General features: G+C 36.1%; 3 protein-coding genes and 2 long non-coding RNA genes across 8 annotated transcripts; 1 reads left to right on the forward strand and 4 right to left on the reverse strand.

Annotated features, from left to right (window-relative positions):
* Positions 1-206: 206 nt before the first annotated feature.
* On the forward strand, positions 207-3,773 carry LOC126799694 (uncharacterized). The gene is made up of 3 exons (XM_050526941.1): positions 207-370; positions 2,858-3,507; positions 3,605-3,773. The coding sequence occupies exons 1-3, from the start codon at positions 324-326 to the stop codon at positions 3,679-3,681; spliced, it is 774 nt and encodes a 257-aa protein (XP_050382898.1). The 5' UTR covers positions 207-323; the 3' UTR covers positions 3,682-3,773.
* Positions 3,774-3,957: 184 nt separating this feature from the next.
* Positions 3,958-6,553, reverse strand: LOC126800970 (laccase-17-like). The gene is made up of 6 exons (XM_050528400.1): positions 6,417-6,553; positions 6,130-6,281; positions 5,755-5,999; positions 5,522-5,650; positions 4,422-5,411; positions 3,958-4,288 (listed from the first exon to the last, which is right to left on the reverse strand). Exons 1-6 carry the CDS (start codon positions 6,525-6,527, stop codon positions 4,158-4,160), a joined length of 1,758 nt encoding a protein of 585 aa, XP_050384357.1. The 5' UTR covers positions 6,528-6,553; the 3' UTR covers positions 3,958-4,157.
* Positions 6,554-9,995: 3,442 nt separating this feature from the next.
* Positions 9,996-10,510, reverse strand: LOC126800073 (cyclin-dependent protein kinase inhibitor SMR4). Its single transcript, XM_050527355.1, has one exon. It carries the CDS (start codon positions 10,453-10,455, stop codon positions 10,255-10,257), a length of 201 nt encoding a protein of 66 aa, XP_050383312.1. The 5' UTR covers positions 10,456-10,510; the 3' UTR covers positions 9,996-10,254.
* Positions 10,511-13,588: 3,078 nt separating this feature from the next.
* LOC126798386 (uncharacterized) lies at positions 13,589-17,742 on the reverse strand. 4 transcript variants are annotated; one of them, XR_007672514.1, is made up of 5 exons: positions 17,670-17,742; positions 17,034-17,075; positions 16,829-16,899; positions 16,679-16,734; positions 13,589-16,059 (listed from the first exon to the last, which is right to left on the reverse strand). It is a non-coding gene; the product is annotated as an uncharacterized LOC126798386 (long non-coding RNA). The 4 variants fall into 4 exon arrangements; XR_007672515.1 differs by having other exon boundaries at positions 17,016-17,075; XR_007672516.1 differs by lacking the exon at positions 17,670-17,742 and having other exon boundaries at positions 13,589-15,384; positions 15,626-16,059; positions 17,016-17,653.
* Positions 17,743-18,965: 1,223 nt separating this feature from the next.
* On the reverse strand, positions 18,966-19,861 carry LOC126798387 (uncharacterized). Its single transcript, XR_007672517.1, has 3 exons — positions 19,750-19,861; positions 19,347-19,448; positions 18,966-19,053 (listed from the first exon to the last, which is right to left on the reverse strand). It is a non-coding gene; the product is annotated as an uncharacterized LOC126798387 (long non-coding RNA).
* Between the last annotated feature and the right edge of the window lie 903 nt (positions 19,862-20,764).

The raw sequence follows: 20,764 nt of genomic DNA on the forward strand, positions 1-20,764 counted from the left end.
TACGGTGGTAGGGCCGAACCACGTGGATAGGACATGGCTCTCTATCCCACTCAGCATTTTCTCTTTACTATTTTGGCCCAGATATCTCTCCTCCCATTCCAGTCGTTACTCACGCGACGTCCAGGAAAACAGTACGACGCGCCACACCGCAGCCATACCGTTCTGTTCGAATGTCTCACACGCGCCACTCTGAGAGATGTTGGCGAAAATCTTAAAAAGCGAGCCTAACATTCATTGGTGTGGGCTCTGTATAAATAGCAATCCTCGGAGCTAGACTTTGGTCTTTCATCATTGTTGAGCTGAGTTGAGTTCCTTTCGAGTTCATGGAGATGGATGCCGAGTTTAAACACAGCCCGACTGAGATTTTCAGGTTTTTGCTATCTGGGTTTCTCTCCTTTTTGCTTCTTTAGTTTCTTGTTGACTCATTTTGAAGCTCCATCTTTGAGATTCTGAAACAGCTGAAATTTGATACCAATGCGTTGAATTTTGTTTATTCATTCTGTTTCAGCTTGATTTTGAGCTTATTGTTCTCATATGACTGAGCTTAATGAAATGCTACTTTGCCCCAGATGCAAGTAACCAGTAGATCCAACCCAAATTAAACTGGTCACTGATTTGAAGTAGAGTATTAGACTGTTAGTCATTGATTCAATTAGACTATTTCTGGCCTTAGTTGGTCACTAATTTAGGAAATAAGATCAAGTGCTTTTAATCTGGGTGATTAAGGACTAAAATTTCGGCGAACGGAAATATTGAGTATCCGAAAATTAGAAATTTTAATTTTAAAAAATAATTAAGTAAATTGATAGAATTTTATATAGAAACATGAAAATTTTAAATAAAACTTTGAGAAATATTTATTTGATCAATTATATACTATATGTCATAAGAAATTATTATATAATTATTAGTTTATAGTGAGTTATAATAATTTGAAGTAAAATAATCGTCGAGTATTATTCAAAATTTACTTAATATATATATATATATATATATATTTACCTAAAATGAGACTATCATCACTCCTTATTTACATATGATACATTAAACATGAAATTACATGAGTGATTTAGAACCACATAAAAGATCTATGATGTACAAAATTTTCACTATTTTCATTATGTTCTTGAGTAAAACCCTGAGTATATTGTGAAAAATAGTCATTAAATGATACCTCCTCTTTATAATTTTGCATATATTGATTTATATGCCAACAATAGGGGTCGTGAGTGATTGACTGTGGGTTGTGGTACTAATAGTTCCCGTTTGGATCAAGTATTTTTCGACTTTGACCATAACCATAGCATTGTGAAGATTGTGTCCATATGTTTTCACTTCATTGCATCTCATTAGAGAATAAATATGGTGGATAAGGCATGTTGAATTTCTCTCGTAATACCATGTATCGATGGCTAATGGTTCTCCTTACCTGTTATATTTTGACATGTGGATTTATTACACTAAAAATATAATTTAACATATTTTTATTATTTATAAAATGACTTTCATGTGTATTGATGATTTTGAACTAAGACGGTTTAGAGTTTAGGGTTTAGAGTGAAGGGTGTAGAGATTTAGGATTTTAGAAAGAAATCCAAAATAGTCTTTGACGAAATAGCTTAAATATAATTTAACTAATTAAATCTTGCATGTCAAATTGTGATTGAAAAAGTAGACAACTAAACATTATTACATGGTGCTACGGTAGCATTGAAAAAAATTTCATCCTCTTATGGTCTTCATGTGACTACTATGTGACCCTTTATTTTGGATTCTCTTAAAGTCCATGAGAGTATTTGTCACTAATATGGCTTGACTCTTAAGAGTTAAGATTTGAATTTTCACTCCTCATCTGGATATCTTTTACGAAAAAGTAAAAATTACCTGATTGAGAGACTACTCTTCTAGTCTTCCTTTTGATATCCCTAGAGGCTTGAGGTGATTAATTAATCAAAAACTCCTCTCCAAGAGTCCGAGACATCATCAAGTTGAAATAAAAAAAATTTAAGTACAATTTTTCAGTTATTTCTCCAATATATCGAAGATATATCGGATATATCGTAAATATCGGATATATTTGATGTTATCGGAGAAATATCGTAGATACAAGAAAAAATAAAATATTTCCCCTAAGATATATCGTTTTTTTAAGAAGATATCGAAGGATATATCAGAAATATTATGGAGATTTTGAACCTTAGGTCTGACACATGGTGATATTATGAAAATATCGGGAAATTTCGAAAGTTTCCAGATATATCGGGAAATTTCGAAAAATTTCATCGAAAAATGCTTGGTATGTAACGGATATGTCCATATGCCGAAAAATGAAAAATTTTGTGAAAATATCGAGAAAATTATGGATATTTTAGTCCTTGTCTCATCAATGTCAAATTCCTGTGTTTGTTTTTTATTTTATATTTTTTTTGGTCAACTGTCAGTTTAGTTTACTGCTTGGCGGGTTGTGGGTTAAGGTTTTGGATTACTGTGTAGTTTGAAGGTTCATAGTTTTGTTTCAAGCCCAGAATAAAAAGGATATAAATTGATTTGTTTCTGTTTGTTTGGCTTTGCTTTGAGTTATATACTTGTATGCCCTCATTTTAACTTGATGGCATCCTTATTTGCACCTTTTACTGATCACATTCATGAGCTTAACACTTGGTGTTTCGCATCTTATTTCATTTTGGTTTAACTAAGATTAAACTTAGGGCGGGGAGAAATTAAGCCATGTAGAGTCGACCCTTCCCCTCTTTTTATACTTGTTAAAGTGCTAATGGACCTGTACTGGTAATTCATGGTTGGTAATTGGCTAATTGCAGCCTTTTCTCAGTATTGTTATGTTGATTTATTTGTGCAGCTACCCTCTGGTTGAAGTTGGAAAGACAGTCAAGAAAAGAAAATTACTGGCCGAGCAATTGGGCTTGCCTACACCCAAGCATAAATGCTGGGACCTGAATTTCTCTTCAGATGAATATGTCTCCATGTTTGATGAAATTCCTGTTGAAGTACAGAACATGGAGACAGGCATAGCCAAGGGAAAAATAGTAGGAGGATATGTCGATGTCGGGTCTGGACATGGATCAGGAAGAGGTAGCAAAAGTTTTGCAGGAGATTATTGTAATTCTGCAATTTCAGTTAACAGAGAAGCTGAACTGAACCCTGCATGTGCCAAGAGCATATGTGATAGGCCTTCCACTTCATCTGTGAATTGCAATGTCAATACTTTTAAAGACACCGAGAGCAGTTTGGACAGTGTGTCAGCTATGGAAGCAAATTATGGCGAAGCGGAACTAGAATTCGTGAATGGAGAAATGCATAAACAACCTATCCAGAACCTCAATCAGCAGGTCCAAGATTTTGGAGGTGAGGCAGATTATATCTGCTCAGAATACGGAGACCACTCCATTGAGGAATGTACAGATAAGGAGGTTGAAGACATTATCTACTCCGATTGTTTGAACCCTCATGCATACATACTTTCATCAGGAAGGTGGAGTGTTAATCAAGGTAGCGGAACGTTTTGTACTGAAATCTACTGTCTTACAATTTTTGTAAAGTCGGTCTATCTTACTGAGTAAAGTTTTCATTGTTGGCTAATGTGCAGAGGCTCAATCAGGCGGCACCAGGAAGCCAACCATTGATCAAGAATTCGAGCAGTACTTTTCATCACTTATGCTGTAGCGCTCATTGCACGGAAGTGAGCATAAACTGTGTATAGTTTATTATATAGATGAATTTATGTTGTAACTTGTGCTTGAATAATGTAACCAATCAACATTTTAAGTAATCTGAAATGTTTTTCAAGAGAAAAATGAGGTTACTTAAAATAGTTCCTCCCTCTTTGTCATCTTCTTCATATGTTATGAGTTGTGTGAGTGTGTAATCCAGAATTTAAATAGAGGTGAGTACTGAACACAGCACTGTAATTCAAAATGCCAGAAGTGAAAAAAATTACCATTTTATATTCAAAAATCAAAATTACACCAGGAAATATCTACAAAGACCAGTTCTTCTCTGTTTCTTTACAAAAAGAGAAAATCCGTTATTATTTTTCTCCGACATGTTTAGTTATTAAGTTAATAGAAGAAAAAAACTCGAACACAATATCACTTGACAAGAAAAAAGGCCGCCAATCCGGACACCAAGGTCAGTCAGAATCAGCACTGAGGAAGATCTGCCGGTGGTGGAGGTAGCTTCTGATTTGGTTGTGATCCATCCTGAACGATCCAAGCCATTTTAAGCCCCCAGCTTGTATGAATTTCCAAATGGCAGTGCATAAACCACACCCCTAAAAGCAAACCAATGTGTAAATGAGAGTTGGTAAAGTAAAATTGTAGACTATTATGTAGTTTAACCTCTATAAAAGAAAATATATTATATTATGTTATGTTATTGCGATTTTGTGAGTTAGGCAACCATACCTGGATTGTCAGCCAAGAAACGAATGGCAGCCCAACCGCCAGCCGGAACACCTACAGTGTTTCTCTCAGCAGGGTCCACAAGATTGAACTTGGCAGGATCCTTGTTCTGATCAAAGTTGCCGAAACCTATTCCAACAACGTAGAAATTAAACCCATGAAGATGAAGTGGGTGGCTCTCGGCACCTAGAATGCTCGTGTCTTGCAAGACCAGCTCCACAGTTGTGTTGAATGGTAACACCACAGCCCTTGTTGAATTGATCACATTAGTGTTATTTGGTGGAGTTCCTGTGTAGTTGAATTGCACAAGTGGCTTGGTAGGAAAATCAGTTCTGTAAGTCACATTGGACTGTCCAAAGAAATGTGACTGAAGCATGGCAACTGATGGAAGAGCAAACGACATATTGTTGATTGCCGCAGAGAACATCTGGCCATTCGGTCCTTGACATGTCGTGTTCTTGGGGCAGGGGTTTGTTCCAAGTCCTACAGTGAAGAAAAATTTCCTATTCACTGTTTGGGGGACTTTGGCAGGGTATTTAGCACTATTCAAGCTACGATACTTATTGTTCAAGTTTTGGACAAATTGAGTTACATTGACAAACTTGGTGGCATTGATGGGTGGAAGGCTTGGTTTGAGGAGGGGAAGAGCTTTGATGGAAGAATGAGTACTAGTACCGCTTAGTGGGTGCTCGTATTCGAGGATTCCGGCAGCGGTGGTGTTGTCGAGGGTGCCAGCACCGGTGAAGTAAGGCCTGATGAGGATGAGGAAAGTAGCATTGGGATAATGGGGCTTTGTTTTGAGGAGAACAGAAGTGGTTTGGCCAGGGGTGAGGAGAAGTATGTCAGTGCTGAAAGGTTTGACATAAGTAGCATCGGCACAAACCACAGTTAGGGAATGATTTGCTACACTGAAGAATAGCTCGTCGTTGAGTGCAGCGTTGACCAATCGGAGAAGGTATGTCTTCCCTGGTTTCACCTTTAGCTTGAATACATCTGTAAAAACCGCCCATTTAAGCTTTGTTATTCTTGTATGTTTCCATTGCTACATGGTGAATTAAGATCATACCTAACTATAGAATATGACATTGGTAAATTACTCGTACCATTAGATGAACAGTTGTACGTGGGCCCTGGAAGCCCATTCAGAGTGTATGCATCGGAAACATTAGGTCCTCCTCCGGTTTGAAGAGCCTGGCTAATCACAGCCTCAGGGTCTGCCTTAAACCACTCTCCTGTAAACCGGAAGATGAAACCAAACAAGTTCAACATCAATGTTCTCAGATGGGTGCAAATCATGGCTTGTTGAAAATTATAGTTCAACGATATCGTTACTTACCAAGAAGAATGGGAACTTCCTTGTGGGGTTTTACGAAAGGGTAAGACTCATTTCTTCTGGGGAGAAGGATGATGGGTCCATAAAGAGTAGCTCTCAACCATGAAATGTGTGCATGATAGAACAGAGTTCCTCTCTGGCCTATGATGGTGAAGTTGTAAGTGTATGTTTGGCCGGTTTGGATAGGACACTGTGTAACGTAAGCCGGACCATCTGCCCAACCACTTCTAAGTTGCCTAACTCCATGCCTGTTTTCACATACAAAACCAACACAAATTTAAACAAGTACTAGCTAGTTCAAGTTCTGCTGCTGTTCCTTTTAAACAATATGTAGCATCTGCTAACATATATATAGAAAGATTTCTTAATATATCATACCAGTGAATGGTAACATTCTCTTTGATATGGTTTACCACTTTAACGAGAACTCGATCACCTTCCCTTGCCACTAGTCTTGGTCCTGGGAATTTCCCATTCACAGTTATGATCCTCCTTGTGCTGCACAACCTTGTGACATTGCGGTACCTAATCTGTACACCAGTAGCGACGTCCCAAGTTAGAAAGCCGTCGACAAGCTTAGTTACGATATTATTTTACAAGTGTATCAAGATGATACATGAAAGCTGATAGTTGTGAAGGATGAAGAGATTAAAAGAAAAATGTACATTGAAAGTGTAGTGTCTTGTTTTGCCTTCAGCAAACTCTGGCATCAGAGCTACTGCAACATAAAAACCAAAGAGAAATGCCGCCATTGCCGGAAAACGAAGACAACCCATTTCTTTCTCTCGCTCTCTCAGTTCAAGCTAGATACTTTTAGTTGGGTGCTGAATAGTAAGAGAGCAATGAAAGAGTTGGAATACTATGCAGAGAGTGCTGGAAGGTGAGCTTAATATAAGTAGTTCTCATGGAGTAAATTAATGGATGCAATTGGAGGATGGTGATGGTCACCTTGTCTGCTCCGCTTTGCTGTTGGTCGAGCTTGATTTTCGAGTGCCAATTAAGTAATATTCATTCTGTCTCTTCATCTACATATACTCTAATTACCACAACTCTCATTTTATGACAAAGTTCATCTGCTGAAGAAATGACTAATTGTCCTGATTATTTGGGTAAAAGTCTATTATAGTTGAAGTACGTGTGGCTAAATTAGCTAGAGTAACATCGCATTGAATCTAGCTGTCACAATAGGATTGGTATGCATAATCTTCCTCTCTTCATGTTACTTCATTTGGTACGGAAAATAATGACTGTTGAAATTTGTTTGTCTTGCTAATTTGTGTCCAAGTCCGATTGAATGCTGTTGAAAAAAAAAACAGGGAAGTAGAAATATGTCTATGTCCATGTCAATGTCATATTAGTTCTATGAAGTGTTCATGAATATTTTCTCCAGAAAAAAAAAACCAATAAGATGGATATTAGCCATAAAATGACTCTAATGAGTATGTATATATACACTACATAATTCATCAACGAAGATGTCAAATGTTTCAACTGAACTACGTAAAAAACCATACATACTCGTGACCACACATTGTAGAGTTCCTTATTGTATTCTTGTTGAATGACTTTCTATGTTTAAATCGTCATACTATTGATCAAATGATGTAACTTGTTTCTGATATATAGTATATAATAAGCTTAATGTCTTTTTTTTTTAATGATTTGGCATATCGGGGTCGTACCTCTTTACAAGTCATCCATTCCGAGTGTTTAACGGTCTCTGTGGAGGGGTTGACTCTCCCAGCGCATGGTGCTGCATCCACAAGATTTCGAACTCGAGACTTTACTTAAGCCACAGCATCCCGTTACCACTACTGCATGCATCCGTTGGTATCAAGCTTAATGTCATTTGATAGCTTGATATACAATGTTTGCACATTTCTCATGAGCATTTAAAATCACCATTTAAAATTATTCCACATAATTCTTCACCAATTAAAGGACTTTAGGTCCTCTGTTTCCTCGTATTAGTTGCCCGCCTGTATTTGAGAGACCTAAATATGGTCATTTTTCAAAATTTCTCATGAATATGGTTGACAGCAAATTTTTTGCATAACATAAGTTACATGATATATAACGTGTACAACTTCAAGTTTTGGTGTTGATGATTGTCAAACAAATCATAATTAACCTACAGATAGTCGTTTTATGAACTCCTAAACCAATCTATCTCTCTCAACTTCTAGAAATGAAAGACCCGTACGGTCCTATACCAATCACCCAGCTTCCATCAATCTTTGAAATTCCATCTTTGAAGCTAGCTGGTCATGATCAAATCAATCTGTTAGTGACTTGTGATCGCAACCATAATCCAAAATTCTAGGTAATACTCATATTAAAACGTACTTATTTAGAAACCATTGAATACGAAGAAACTTAACTTTGCTTATTAGTGGAGCTAGCTGGGGACCTAGGGTGGTAGTTGCAGATCGAGAAAACTAAGTGGTTGTCCTCTTTTACGTATGCTCAAGTTGAAGCTCGGTATTTCCTTTAGTTGCAATCCTTATTCGGGTCTCGCCCCAACTGTTCTATCTTTGAAACTAAGAAATTTAATTTCACCATATGTTTTCCATCACAACTCATTGCATTGCTTGTAAAGTCGCACGTCGACCTTTAGCTCTAGAACAGTGTTCTAAGTTCTTCAAAAACAACATCATGTGAAAGACATTCGTTGGAGATGTTGGCATAGAATCTAGAATCATACTTTCCAGTTCTTTGGAAAGTGATGCTCCATCGGAAGCTCATGTGAGAGTTACTATATATATTATCTATTTAATTTGATCTTGAGGCTCAAGTATAATCGAAGGGCTTAAAATGCTGGGTATGATGTGTTATGTGGTCAATAAAACTCGGTGTTTGGTCAGAACAAAGATCTAGGGAAGGGGTTGCATCAAATCAGATTCTTTAGGTAATGCTTAGCATGCATGGAAGGTTACGGTGTCATATTGCATGCATTAACCGGTATTAAAAGAATAAAAGATGAGCGTTTAAGGTGAATGAATAGTTTTTGATTATTGGTACGGGATAAATACGAGGATTTAAGATGAAAGAAACAGCTTTAATTTGTTTGCTCTCATCGATTGTCAATGAGAATATAAGATGAATACACAGTTTTTGCTATCTTGTTATCATTGACGATTAAATAATCGTTAACTAACTCTTGAACTTTGGTTCAATTGGCTGCGTTTCATCATGTTATAGTTGATCAACATGATTTTGGTCAGCCTAATGTCACAGACCTAGTCATTCGGCTGTCACACTTGGTCCATACGGTGCTCTATCCCCATGGAATTAGCTTTATCTAACAGAGCATGCACTGGTTTTTCCCTACTTTGGGCTCATCAAAGATTGACCCCGACCAGTTTGTGTGGAGCGGCATACTACTTTATTCGACATTAAGTCCCTGACTGGATCGGCATGTCTGAACCCCTAGGAAATGAAATAAATATGCATCCACACTCCTTAATTTTGGAGCAATCCCACATATGCATGAAGCTCATATAACCAACGAAATCCACGATAGACACTCCCGAAAACATGACGTGACACTAAGCCATATTGGGTCATTTGTGATTAGTTAACACTAATCAGTGTACCTGTTGATCCTAATGTGGTATTGAACGGAGCAGTCATCGGCCGATTTATCTACTCGATTAGTGGCCGATGAGTGTATATGTCAGTGTCGCGAGGGAAGTTAATTGAGAAGAAGGTAGCCAAAGGAATGTCCAGTTGCCGGTTCGGGTTGATTTATTTTGAACCTTAAATAGAGTACAAGTTAATGATCTTATTAATGTAGCACAAAATGCGAACTTAAATTTCTGGGCTTGGTGATACCACATCATTTGATATTCTGATTTGAAAGTATGAAAATCTCTGGTTATCTTCACTCGTCATCCAAATTGTGGTCATTTATATGATCTTTAACATGCCTCAGCTTTTGTTGACAACAAAGTTGAAAAGAATGATGATATTTCATACTCATTCTTAAGCATACCTATTAGTGAACCAGCAGATTCCGGTGAACCAAACAGCTGTATTACTCTTCCAAATTTCATAATGTCTCGTAACGAGTTCCATCATCTTTGCCTTTACTACTACTTATTTTCAGGCTCACATAAACAGAGCAAAGAAAACAGACGGGCCAGAATAAGAAATAACAGCACTGACATAATACAACGTTACCTTTCCTTTCAATTCTCTACCAAAATTACACAAAGTGTTATTTTCATGTATTTGCAAAGTCTGAATTTATTGGTTCCCTTTTAGGGTAATCGATTCAAACCCCCCAACCTTTTATTTCATCACAAATGACCCACTTGAGGTCTACAGTTCTCCCTCCACACCCACTCCGATTTGTCCCCATTACCGGAAAAATAAAGAAATTCAGGCAAGCCAACCCGAATTGAAGAATACAGAAGTGGAAAACAAAATAAACATAATAAGAGTATGTACACAAACAAAACCAGACCGCCGTGTTATTCGTGTAATGAATGTCGAAACTGGTTATGCGCAAACTTGAGCTCTAGGCGGAAGAGTGAACAGTGAGTCGAGATCGGGCGGCTGGAAGTAGCCGTTCTTCGGCGGGTCCCTCTTTGTTTGATCCCCGGCGGCTTTCTTCCTCGGCGCCGGCGGACACATGGAGGCCTCCGGTATCCTACACTCTCGGCGCTTCGGCGTCATGCAATCCTCGTCGCTCCGCTCCATTCGCAGCCGTCGGATTGATGAACTCCGAAATTTCAAAAGCTTTCTGGTCCGTCGATCGGAGATTGTAGTGTTTTGGCGAAGGAGAGGGAGAGGCGCGGGTTCATATAAAGGGGTTTGAAAAATTGGAATGTGTGGTGGGGGTGCATGACAGCTAAGGGTGAGCCGTCGGATGGGGCGACGTGGCGAGAGGTTAGTGGAGGATTTTATCCACGTGTAGTACTGGTGCAGAATGGTTTATTGTTTTTCTAATTTTATATTGGTTTTGAAATTGGGAAGGCGCCAAAATGCGGTCGGTTTTGCGCGGGAAATTAAATTGCTTCGAATGTTAGGCGCATTGTCGTGGTACTTAAATTATGTAGCGAAATGTAAGTTTTATCTGCTAAATTGGGCCAGTTACTAATATATCCAGAGGAACAAAATGGGGTTCATCTGACAGTTCGACACAGACAAAAACCCAATTAAACTTGGGTTTCATCCTAAACAAACCCAATCCGCAACTAGTGGAAATAATAGTTAACTATTTACTAGCTTTTCTACACACTCAATGCGCGCAGAGCTAAATGATAACATATTGCGAGTTAATTTCTCACATATGTAAGTTTTGCGATTGCACTGTTTTTTATAGAATTCAGTTCTATCTAATATTTTTAAGAAATTTTAAGGTACTCGATCTGCTTCTCCATCTATTGCTATTTTATTGATTTTAGTTTCAGGTATAGACATGTATATAGTAATAATGGCACGCATGTGGTAAAATATAGGGCAAAGAGGAGTATAGTAATTGCATTTTATAATTTATGGTTTCCCTCTTTGAATAAATGACACACATTCCGTTTTCCCGGACTTTTGTGAGACCAAATTGACTTGGAATTGGTGGTCTTTGTAACTATTTTAGCTAAAGATTGAACTTCATCTTTTGTCCTCAAGTTTGCAGCCAACACACTGCTTAAGTGATTCTTTGCTGTGAATTATGTTAAGAACAGTGGAAATAATTAGAAAACGGTGGAGTTTATGTTAATAGCCTCCGCGCCCGCGCTTGCGCGCGTGCCGAAGTGCGTTTTGTGTTTTAAGTTTTACTTTGCTATAATATAAGTGATATAAAACATCAACTAATGGATTGAATGAAAATACAAATGTTTAGGAAATAAACTACATTTAGTGCATACACCACATTTACAATTGAAAAACCTTATTACAAATATAACAAACGCAGACACGAACAACGGTGGTTAATGAAATGCATGCTTCGCCATCACATTTCTGGTATTCTTGAAAAGCAGCTCCTATCGGCATGGAAAGAAGCATGTCGCCGCCGCATTCCAACATGGGGAACTGAAATTTTCATAACCTTTTTCAAAACAAATGTCGATCTCCCAAAACATTTCCTATCTCCAAAAGCTTACATCTTTGTTCTTTGAAGTTTGAATCTTTTAGTAGTTGCTGATTTACTCTAAGTGTGTTTTAGTAGTTTACTTTGGTTATGACATAAAGAGATTAATTGTAGAATTGACAGTCAGGAAATTATAAGGTGACAAATATATTACTTTGGATTAGCTCACTGTGGATGGTGATTCACTTCCAAAGGAAGCAACTTTGTTTCTGCAGTCTATCTGACTGTACTTCACCTATGATAAGTATGTTTTGGTAATTTTGGTGTTGTATTCTGATTTATTTAGTAATATACCCTTCAAGTTTTTTTTCTTAGTTAGATATATTGTGGTTTTTCCTCTTCTGAGTCTATTTTATAACTTCAATTGAATTGGTTTGTTGTTTTACTTTTATAGGTATGTCGTATAGGGAGCAGTCATTTGGAAAAAGAAAGCTTTTTTCAGGAACATTGAAAATGCGAATGAAACCTTAGAGCAAATGGATGAGACATCAGCCCACGCGGAGGCCTTAGATGACAGTTTGGTTGCTATTTATTTATAAATGTTGTACATTAATTGTTATGTTTTGTTTCTTTTAGTTAGTTCAGCAACGTTTTTGTAGCTTAATTGTTATTTTTTGTTTTCCCACTTTCTAATTTGTTGTCCTTTTGTTTATGTTGTTTAGAGTTTGCTCCTTTGAAGAAACGTAGAAATAAAAGATCAAGTTATGCCAACGATAAAAATTGTCAAGAAAATTCAATTGGTGGAGATGTCACTGGTGAGGCACAGCTAATGTGAACAACTTCTATCTTTTGCATATCAGTAATCTTCTGTATCTAAGTAAAGTTAGTGTCTATAACTTAGTTTGTGTTTAAATGTTTTCAAGAACAACGTCATCTAATTTTCTTGAAAGTACCAAGAGGAAAGAATTTATACAATGAAACTAAAATGCAATTGTTCAGGAATATGGAAAGCTTAAGATTACATATGAATGACAAACCATTCTAATCAGGAAGAACAAAAGAGAGCACAGTTGCGCCATAATTCGTCAGCTTCACACAGACATTTCCTTTTTTTAATTCATATATATCTCCCACCTTCGCATCATTTGCCTCAGAAACATTCAAGATCAATGACAAAAAAAGAAAACACCAGTACAAAGATATCCTATGTCATCTCAATCTAATTGAAAAGAAGAGCACACACCGATCTCTAGCTCTGCCAATCTCAAACCCAAACACCCAATTCCAATTATGATAAGACTGAGACCAAATTACACCCTCAAAAAAAAAATCAGACGATTCCAAATTCATCCAAGCAACACTGTCCCGAAAGAGCAGAAAAAAAAATTGAAATTTAATGGAGAAACTAACCTTGGCGTCCTTAATTTGGCCATGACCACTTATCGGGTTACAAAGGAAGAACACGGAAGTCGCAAATGAAATCGAAGAAAACTCATCCCTAACTCAATCAATTTCGATCTTTCTCAAGAACCCACCTATTCCTGGATCCAATTAATTTCGTCTCCGAAAGCAGAGCAATAAGAGCAAGAAAAGAAAAGCATTCTCTCCCCTGATGATGTCGTTGCAGCAAACTAAAGCAACACCTGTAGTGCTTCAATGACCATTCTAACCCTATTACCCCTCTCCAAACCGAGCAAACCGAAGGGGTAAAACCGTCACAAAACTGGAGCGTGTGAACAGTACCGACGGGTGAACAGTAAAGGCGCTTCGCTTTATTAGTAGAGATACACTAGTGGGGAGGCCGCGCTCTGCAGCGGCATATGGTAGTGTGAATTACATATTGAAATACAGAATGTAAAAGTTAATTAGTAATTACAAAGGAAAAGCATACAAATGCAAACAAAGGTTGATTAGTTTATTTGGTTGGAAAATTAAGAATTTCACTTACTCATCTGATTGGAAATCTACAAATACATAACTAACATAGATGTTCTTTTTTACATTCCAAAAGGTAAAAGCTGGAGCATGAAGCACAGTATTTTCATATTTCAAAGTCCATTGCTTTTCACTGTCTTTTCTTTCTCATCGTGTTCTTCTCTGTTATTCCTTTTCCTCTTACTCTTCTTAGACATCTTCCTCCTCTTGTTCATCTCCCTCTCCCTCTCACAAAAACATACAAATAGCTTGATTTTTTCCTTAAAGTAATATAACATAATACCCGAACAAAATAATGGTACCACCGGCATGTATAGAGAGCAAAAATCTTATTCAGGCTTAACTATTGATAAAGGTCAACTGTTAGCTTAACAATGTCTTTTTAAGCTTAATTGGAAGCCTTTGTGCTGCACGATACATACCACAGAAACTAAACAAATTACTTATATCAATTAGATGACTTTTATTTACATGTTTTCTTATTTATTTGGCATATCCCGCCAATATTATTATAATATAAGAAGACATACGCATTAGATGCCCTGCTTAATATCAAGGTTAGAACAAACATGCTGTTATCTTATATATCAGAGGTATATTGATGCAGCAGCAAAAGGCTGCACACTCTCACAATGTATGTACACCTCCTCACTGGAAAAAAAAACAATTGGAAAACTACCATCATAAGAAAAATTGCAAATCCAGTTCCTTGTGACCATTCTTAATAAAAAGCAACTAACAATTTGATATCAACAAAAACATATTTTACTATAGTATTATCTTCATTAGCTGGAATAGAACCGGATCACAATTTCTTACTCAAGGTACCTCAGTTAATGAATCACCAAGCATGAATCCAGAAACAAACCAAACCATAAGAAAATAATCAACACTCTTTCATGAAACGTGAAACCACACTCACTCTACAAACTACAAACCACTTGAATAATAACACTAAAACCCTAATCGGCAACTCAAAACCAAACTTTGCTACCATTGCCAACAAATTTTACTCAAATTTATTCCCATTATGATTCCAGAAAATCACATTAAATCTCATTAGACCAAGAAGGAGATGAAAGATATAGCAAAAATACAGACAAACTTGGAACAAATCCCTAAATCAGAAAACTACCACAGTATTTCATATGATCAATAATCTCGCAGTTCACCAATGTAAACACAGTTTGAAAAACCCAGCCATCTACTAAATAAATAAAAAATAGAACTCATTCAATACAAAAAACGCAAGCATACCCGATAAGCTTCTCAGTCCTCTCTTCTATGACATTGCAAGAGCCTTGCAATTGTTTTTAACCCCTTGAGGTCTCAATTGTTTGGGTTAACTCCCCAAGATGTGTGCAGTGTGATAAAAACCAGCATGCCCGTTTTTAAATGAAAGTAGTCAATAACAACTATTCATATTTCATCATTGTGTCTATAATTAGAAAACAATGATATGACATAAGATTTATAAGTCATAATGAATCCAATGGATTGCCTAATATGCTCGAGTTCATTTTTCAGGTTGCCCTTGCACGTCGCTTTTTTTTTTTTCATTCAGCAAGATTTTATAGTCATTTAAATATATTGAAAGTCTAACCAGCAAATTTGGCACCAGATCCTTATACTTTGAATCCCAAACATGTTCGACCTTTCAACCTCTGCAGAATCATAAAACATATTGAACATCACATTAACCCAGGCAACAAAAGATTTTGTTAATATAGTTCAATAGTAGACTGGCCATTGAAAATAATAATGATAGTTGTTTTGATTTGATAGTTATAAGTTAGATATTGACTGCTATTTCAAAATACAGATGCTACATTTCTTCTCTTCTTCAGTGGTTTCTTAATTCAATCCTAAATGATACTGATAATTCCAATGATCAAGATACTCTACCTTCTTCAACTTTTCATTCATTATTTATCAGCATTAAGGTTCTCTTAAGTAACCTGAGAGTACACAGAAGAAAATGTCAAATGTAACAAATTTAAATGAGAAACATACAGCAAGCCTATAACCTAAAACAAACCATCAAATTACAATAAATTGTTGGTCAATGCCAAAAATACACACAGCCTGAATGAAAATCCACTCACTATCCTGAATTGTCTCAGAATGAAATTACTACATGGAAACAAAAAGCTACGCCATGAGGAATTAGCACCCTTCAATGTCCCTATAAAAGAAAAACTATCAAAAGGGTGGTAAGAACGATACCAGAACTTAGAATTTACAATGGAATGAAGGGAATTATTATCATTGTTGTTAATTGAACATGCCTTTAGACTTCAGGGGTTGGCATTTCATTTACTCAGGTCAAATTCTGTATTCTGGTGGCATGCAACAACAAAAAATATAATTAAAAAAAAAACAGAGACAACTCAGGTAAGCCAAAGAAGAAGATGACAACAATTTTTTCTTTGATTTATTTAAAACCACTATAAAATCAATGCGAGTTTTCTTTATCTAAGTACATTGCAGATAAAGATCATAACTTCAGCTAAAATTGAAACTCACATGAGCAACCAATTGACTGATACGCCACTTTGCTATCTTACCTTAACCTAAATTTAATATATATATATATATATGAAATTCTATTTTATACGAAATTCTATATGTAGTTTAAAAGTAACAAAAGCAATACTCCCCCATTGTTGTATGCTGACAGAATCCATAACATTGTGTACTTATCTAACTCTACTGATATGCAGGATCTATTATAACAAAATAAAATGTGTAGTGTAACACAAATGAGTAATCTTTTTATCTATGAATGTGCTTTCTTATTCGTTTTATTTGGTTCTATACCGTTCAATTATTATTATTTTTAACCCTTGTAAAACCAACTCATAAGTTTGAATCACAAATATGGAATGATTAAAGACTTTACATAGAGAATACAGAAGCATCATATATATCCAGTAGCAAATTGTTTGAGTTCAGTACCTTTGTTTGTTAGCATCATATAGGTGAATTACCTTCCACTCTGGCAACAGTTACTCCTGCCCAAGGCCCCAACCATCATTGACAAAAATATAATTAGAATGAAGATCAATCATAACAAAAGATACCAAACAATAAAATACAAAAACTTACCTTCCTTATCATTAACACTATGAAAGACTCCACTGCCTTCTCCATCATCAAAACTATGAGGCCCTTTGAATCTGATACAAATAATAAAAGCAAAAGACATCAGGCAGTAATGAGCAAATGACACAATTAACCAACGATACAATTGAGAAAAGCACTAATTCAAGATTTGTTAAGAATATAGCCTCACCAATATATGCAATCTAACCTTCTGTAGAGGAGGGTGGATCTCAGAGCAGCCACACAAAACCTGTCAATATAAGAATATTAGAAACTTTCAATATCCAAAAGTGACAAAGATATCAAAAACATTTCTCTAGATAATTCATATTAAAAACAATTCCCAGGACATGGTTCCTGCACACCTTTAAAATAAACGAAAATGATCACAAAAAAGAAAGAATAACAAATCCAGATGTTTGCAAAGGAAACCATCAGTACCCAACAACAATTTTCTCATTCTAAGATGACCCGAACACCTGGCATTGTTACAATATAAATTTCTCAATTCAATTCTTAGCCATTCAAATCAAGCAACTATAAACTATTGTCATATATATATGATGATGATCCCGCACCGAAATAAATTAGTGTTCTACTGTTAGCAGCTGCTGATCTTTATCCCTCAGTTACATACTATAAAGTATTTTATGGGTTTTCTTCTTTTGATATGAGAAAAAGTGAGAAAATTTAACAAAGTTTTGGAAGAGAGAGAGAGACGCAAATTCAATCCAAACCCATCAGAAAGTAAACATACCTGGAGAAAAGAGAAAAAGCAATTTGGAAAAAGGAGAAGAGAAATCTCATATGCACAGGGCAACACTATCAATATCAAAATCGTTACCTTGGCAAGTTGAAATTAGTCAGGTAACCCTTGTTTAGCTTTTGCAAGAAAACGAAATCCCTAGCCCAAACCCTGCAATCAAAAATTAAAAGTTTAAGCGCATTATACAAACATCAATGAGATATTAATTGGTACAATACTTGCATACACATTCATCATGTATATCACGCTCTGTCTTCTTTATATAAAAAATCATAAAATTTTAATTGAGAACAGAGATCAAAAGAGAAAACACAAACCCAGAAAAAAGGTCAGTAAGATACAAAAAAAAATTTTTCCACTGAACACATATGAATTATGCCACCCGATTCTCCATTGAAACAATGGACCACAGAAAACATGCCCCATTAAACTAATTCACCAACAACAAACACAGTAAACCAATTTTCTATTTCAATATGCCTTATAAATTATATACCTTTAATGTTACTTTGTCAACTGATCCTTCTAGTTCTCTAATACACGAAGCAAATGCCATGGAAAATGCCACAGGAGAAGATGAGCCATCTTGTTCTAATGTTGGTCTTATCTTCTCATCCAACTCATTCTAGTCATAATTGACCATGGTCACTCATGACTGCCATTGCAGGTTCCACACGTGGTATCTCAACTACATGGGTTTCACTGAGATGGCTACCCGTGTTATATTTACTACTGTAAAAGAGCCTATCCAGAAGCTAGTTCTGTGTCAAGTAGTGTTTTTAGTACTGATTAACTATGCTAGTTTTTAAACATGAAATTGTAAAGAAACTAAAGAAAAATTGACAAATCTGATTGGTTCTGTTGCAACAATAACAAAAACTACTTTCACCCCTTCAAACATCTTCACCAGTGGGAAAAAAACAAAAAAGAGGGAAAAAAATTTCTACACTATACCAAGCTCCAACAATAAACAATGTTATACATGAATAGAGAAATTAAAAAAACAGTAGTGATAACATGAACAAATTACAAAATTGCAAGAAGAATAATCAGCAGAATCCATACCTTGATGATCAACTGAGTTAACCCAATCAACAATGTAATTTATTTACCCCTATCACTAATTTAAAAGTAGAGAAAGTCAAAGAACGAATAACCAACAACCAATTAGAACCCAATAAAAATAAATGATCTATCACCAAACATCAAAGCAAACCTAACACAGACGAAACTCAAAACCAATTACAAAGTTCGAAAAACTTAGATATGAGCGATCTCCTTACACCCCGAAATCTAGCAAACACTAATTAAAAAGCTCAAAAAATCGAATTCAGCAAACCCCAATTATACCCAAAAAATTTCATAACCATCGTACCTCTTATGAAAGTATGTTACGGCTCTAAAGATCCAATAACCATACCACTGGAGCAAATCCAGCAATTGGAAGAAACTAAATTAAGACCTGCAAAAAGTGACAGTTCCGAACTCAGCAATAAGAACCAAAAATGATTACAAAACATATTGAAAGCCAATGGTCTCATCAATCGGAAAACAAAAAATCACAGGCCAATCGAACCAAAATAGCAGTACAATAAAATAAATCATAGTACAATAAAAAAGACCAAACAAACTCAAACAGAATCGAGCAAACAACAACGAAACCAAAAAAACCAAAACAAAATCAAACAGAATCAATCACACACAACCTTAAATTCCAGTTCCAGATAAATTCTATGAAAAAGAAACTCAACCCACCTCAAATAGAGAGAAGAGGACAGAGGCAGAGAGCTTTTGGAGAATAGAATGCAGTTGCAGACGACCCAAAGAAACCCCCAATTCTTCTCTCACACACCAATGCTGCCACCAAGAAGAGCAGAAGAAAAGAATGAGTGAAACAACTCAAACAGAACTCGCATAACATGGAATAAGCCATTAACGACAGAACAACCATGCTTACAACCCATAACACAACTCAAACTAATACCCCGCAACGAAATCAAACACAATCGAACAACCAACAAAGAATCAGAAAAACCAAAAGAAAATCAAACATAATCGATCAATTCACCACACAAACCAGCAATTCCAATCCCAAGCAGCAACCACAACAACAAAGCTAAGAACCCAGATAATTATAAGAGAAACAAACCCAACCCACCTCAAAATGGAAGGAAGAGGAAAGAGGCATAGCTTTTTGCGAACAGAGAGCAGACCCAGACGTCCTAAACACTATTTTCTCTCAGATCGTAGCACCTCCCTCTTCAATTCTTCAACACCGAAACAGGTGGTAAAGCATGCAACCACACAAAGGACCCGCGAAGCCCAACAAATAACCCGAACCGGTGGCATTTTTTGCAATTAAAACGAACCTCATGTAAACAGTAACGCGCCGTGAACAGTAAAATCCACCCAACCTTAATAGTAGGGAAATTAGCTTAATTATTGAAACTACTGTTAAATATGTCTGGAAATTCGTTGTTTATTACTATAGATGAGAAGTAAGCGAAGCAGGTTGTTAATCTGAAGTGCAAGGGTCTTATTTTTGTACAGGAGGTAGACACTGGTCATGAGATATTCAATACATTGCGGTGGTTTCACTGTATTGAGGATTGCAATATCTTTGGACATCATAATCTCAAAGGTATGTAAAAGTTAAACTATAGTTTTAATTTTCATAATGCTGATGAGATTCATATTAAGCTATTGTGCTGAAAAAGAGATGCTTTCGTTATGGCAGGCACACTCCAATCAGCTAATTAAGCTAAATAAATATTTGCAATATGGGTCTGAATTTTTCTACTGAATTTTTCTAATTGCCAAGCCAACCTGAAGATCAAGTTCCCTTTTAGCAAAAGAAGCTTTCATACGTCTGCCTCCTAACTGGTGAATGTGGCATACTGTCACTCCGAATTTCGAATAATAAAAATTACATTTTTAAATCCATAAAAACTCTAAAACAATCTCAAGTATATATTAGAATCATTTTATCATAACAATGTATCGAAAATTGAGTCCACATCATGACTCAACCGACTTGAATAATACACAACCAATGGAAATGAATAATTCACTAAATCCTCACCAGTACAGCAGAAAGAAATCTCCGACAATCTTCAGCAAAAGCCCTCTAATTCTGCTAATCCACACCTGCAGAACTATCCTCTACACCATCA

The sequence above is a fragment of the Argentina anserina genome, chromosome 6 (assembly GCF_933775445.1).
Source record: "Argentina anserina chromosome 6, drPotAnse1.1, whole genome shotgun sequence".
In the NCBI taxonomy this organism is placed as follows: Eukaryota; Viridiplantae; Streptophyta; class Magnoliopsida; order Rosales; family Rosaceae; genus Argentina; species Argentina anserina.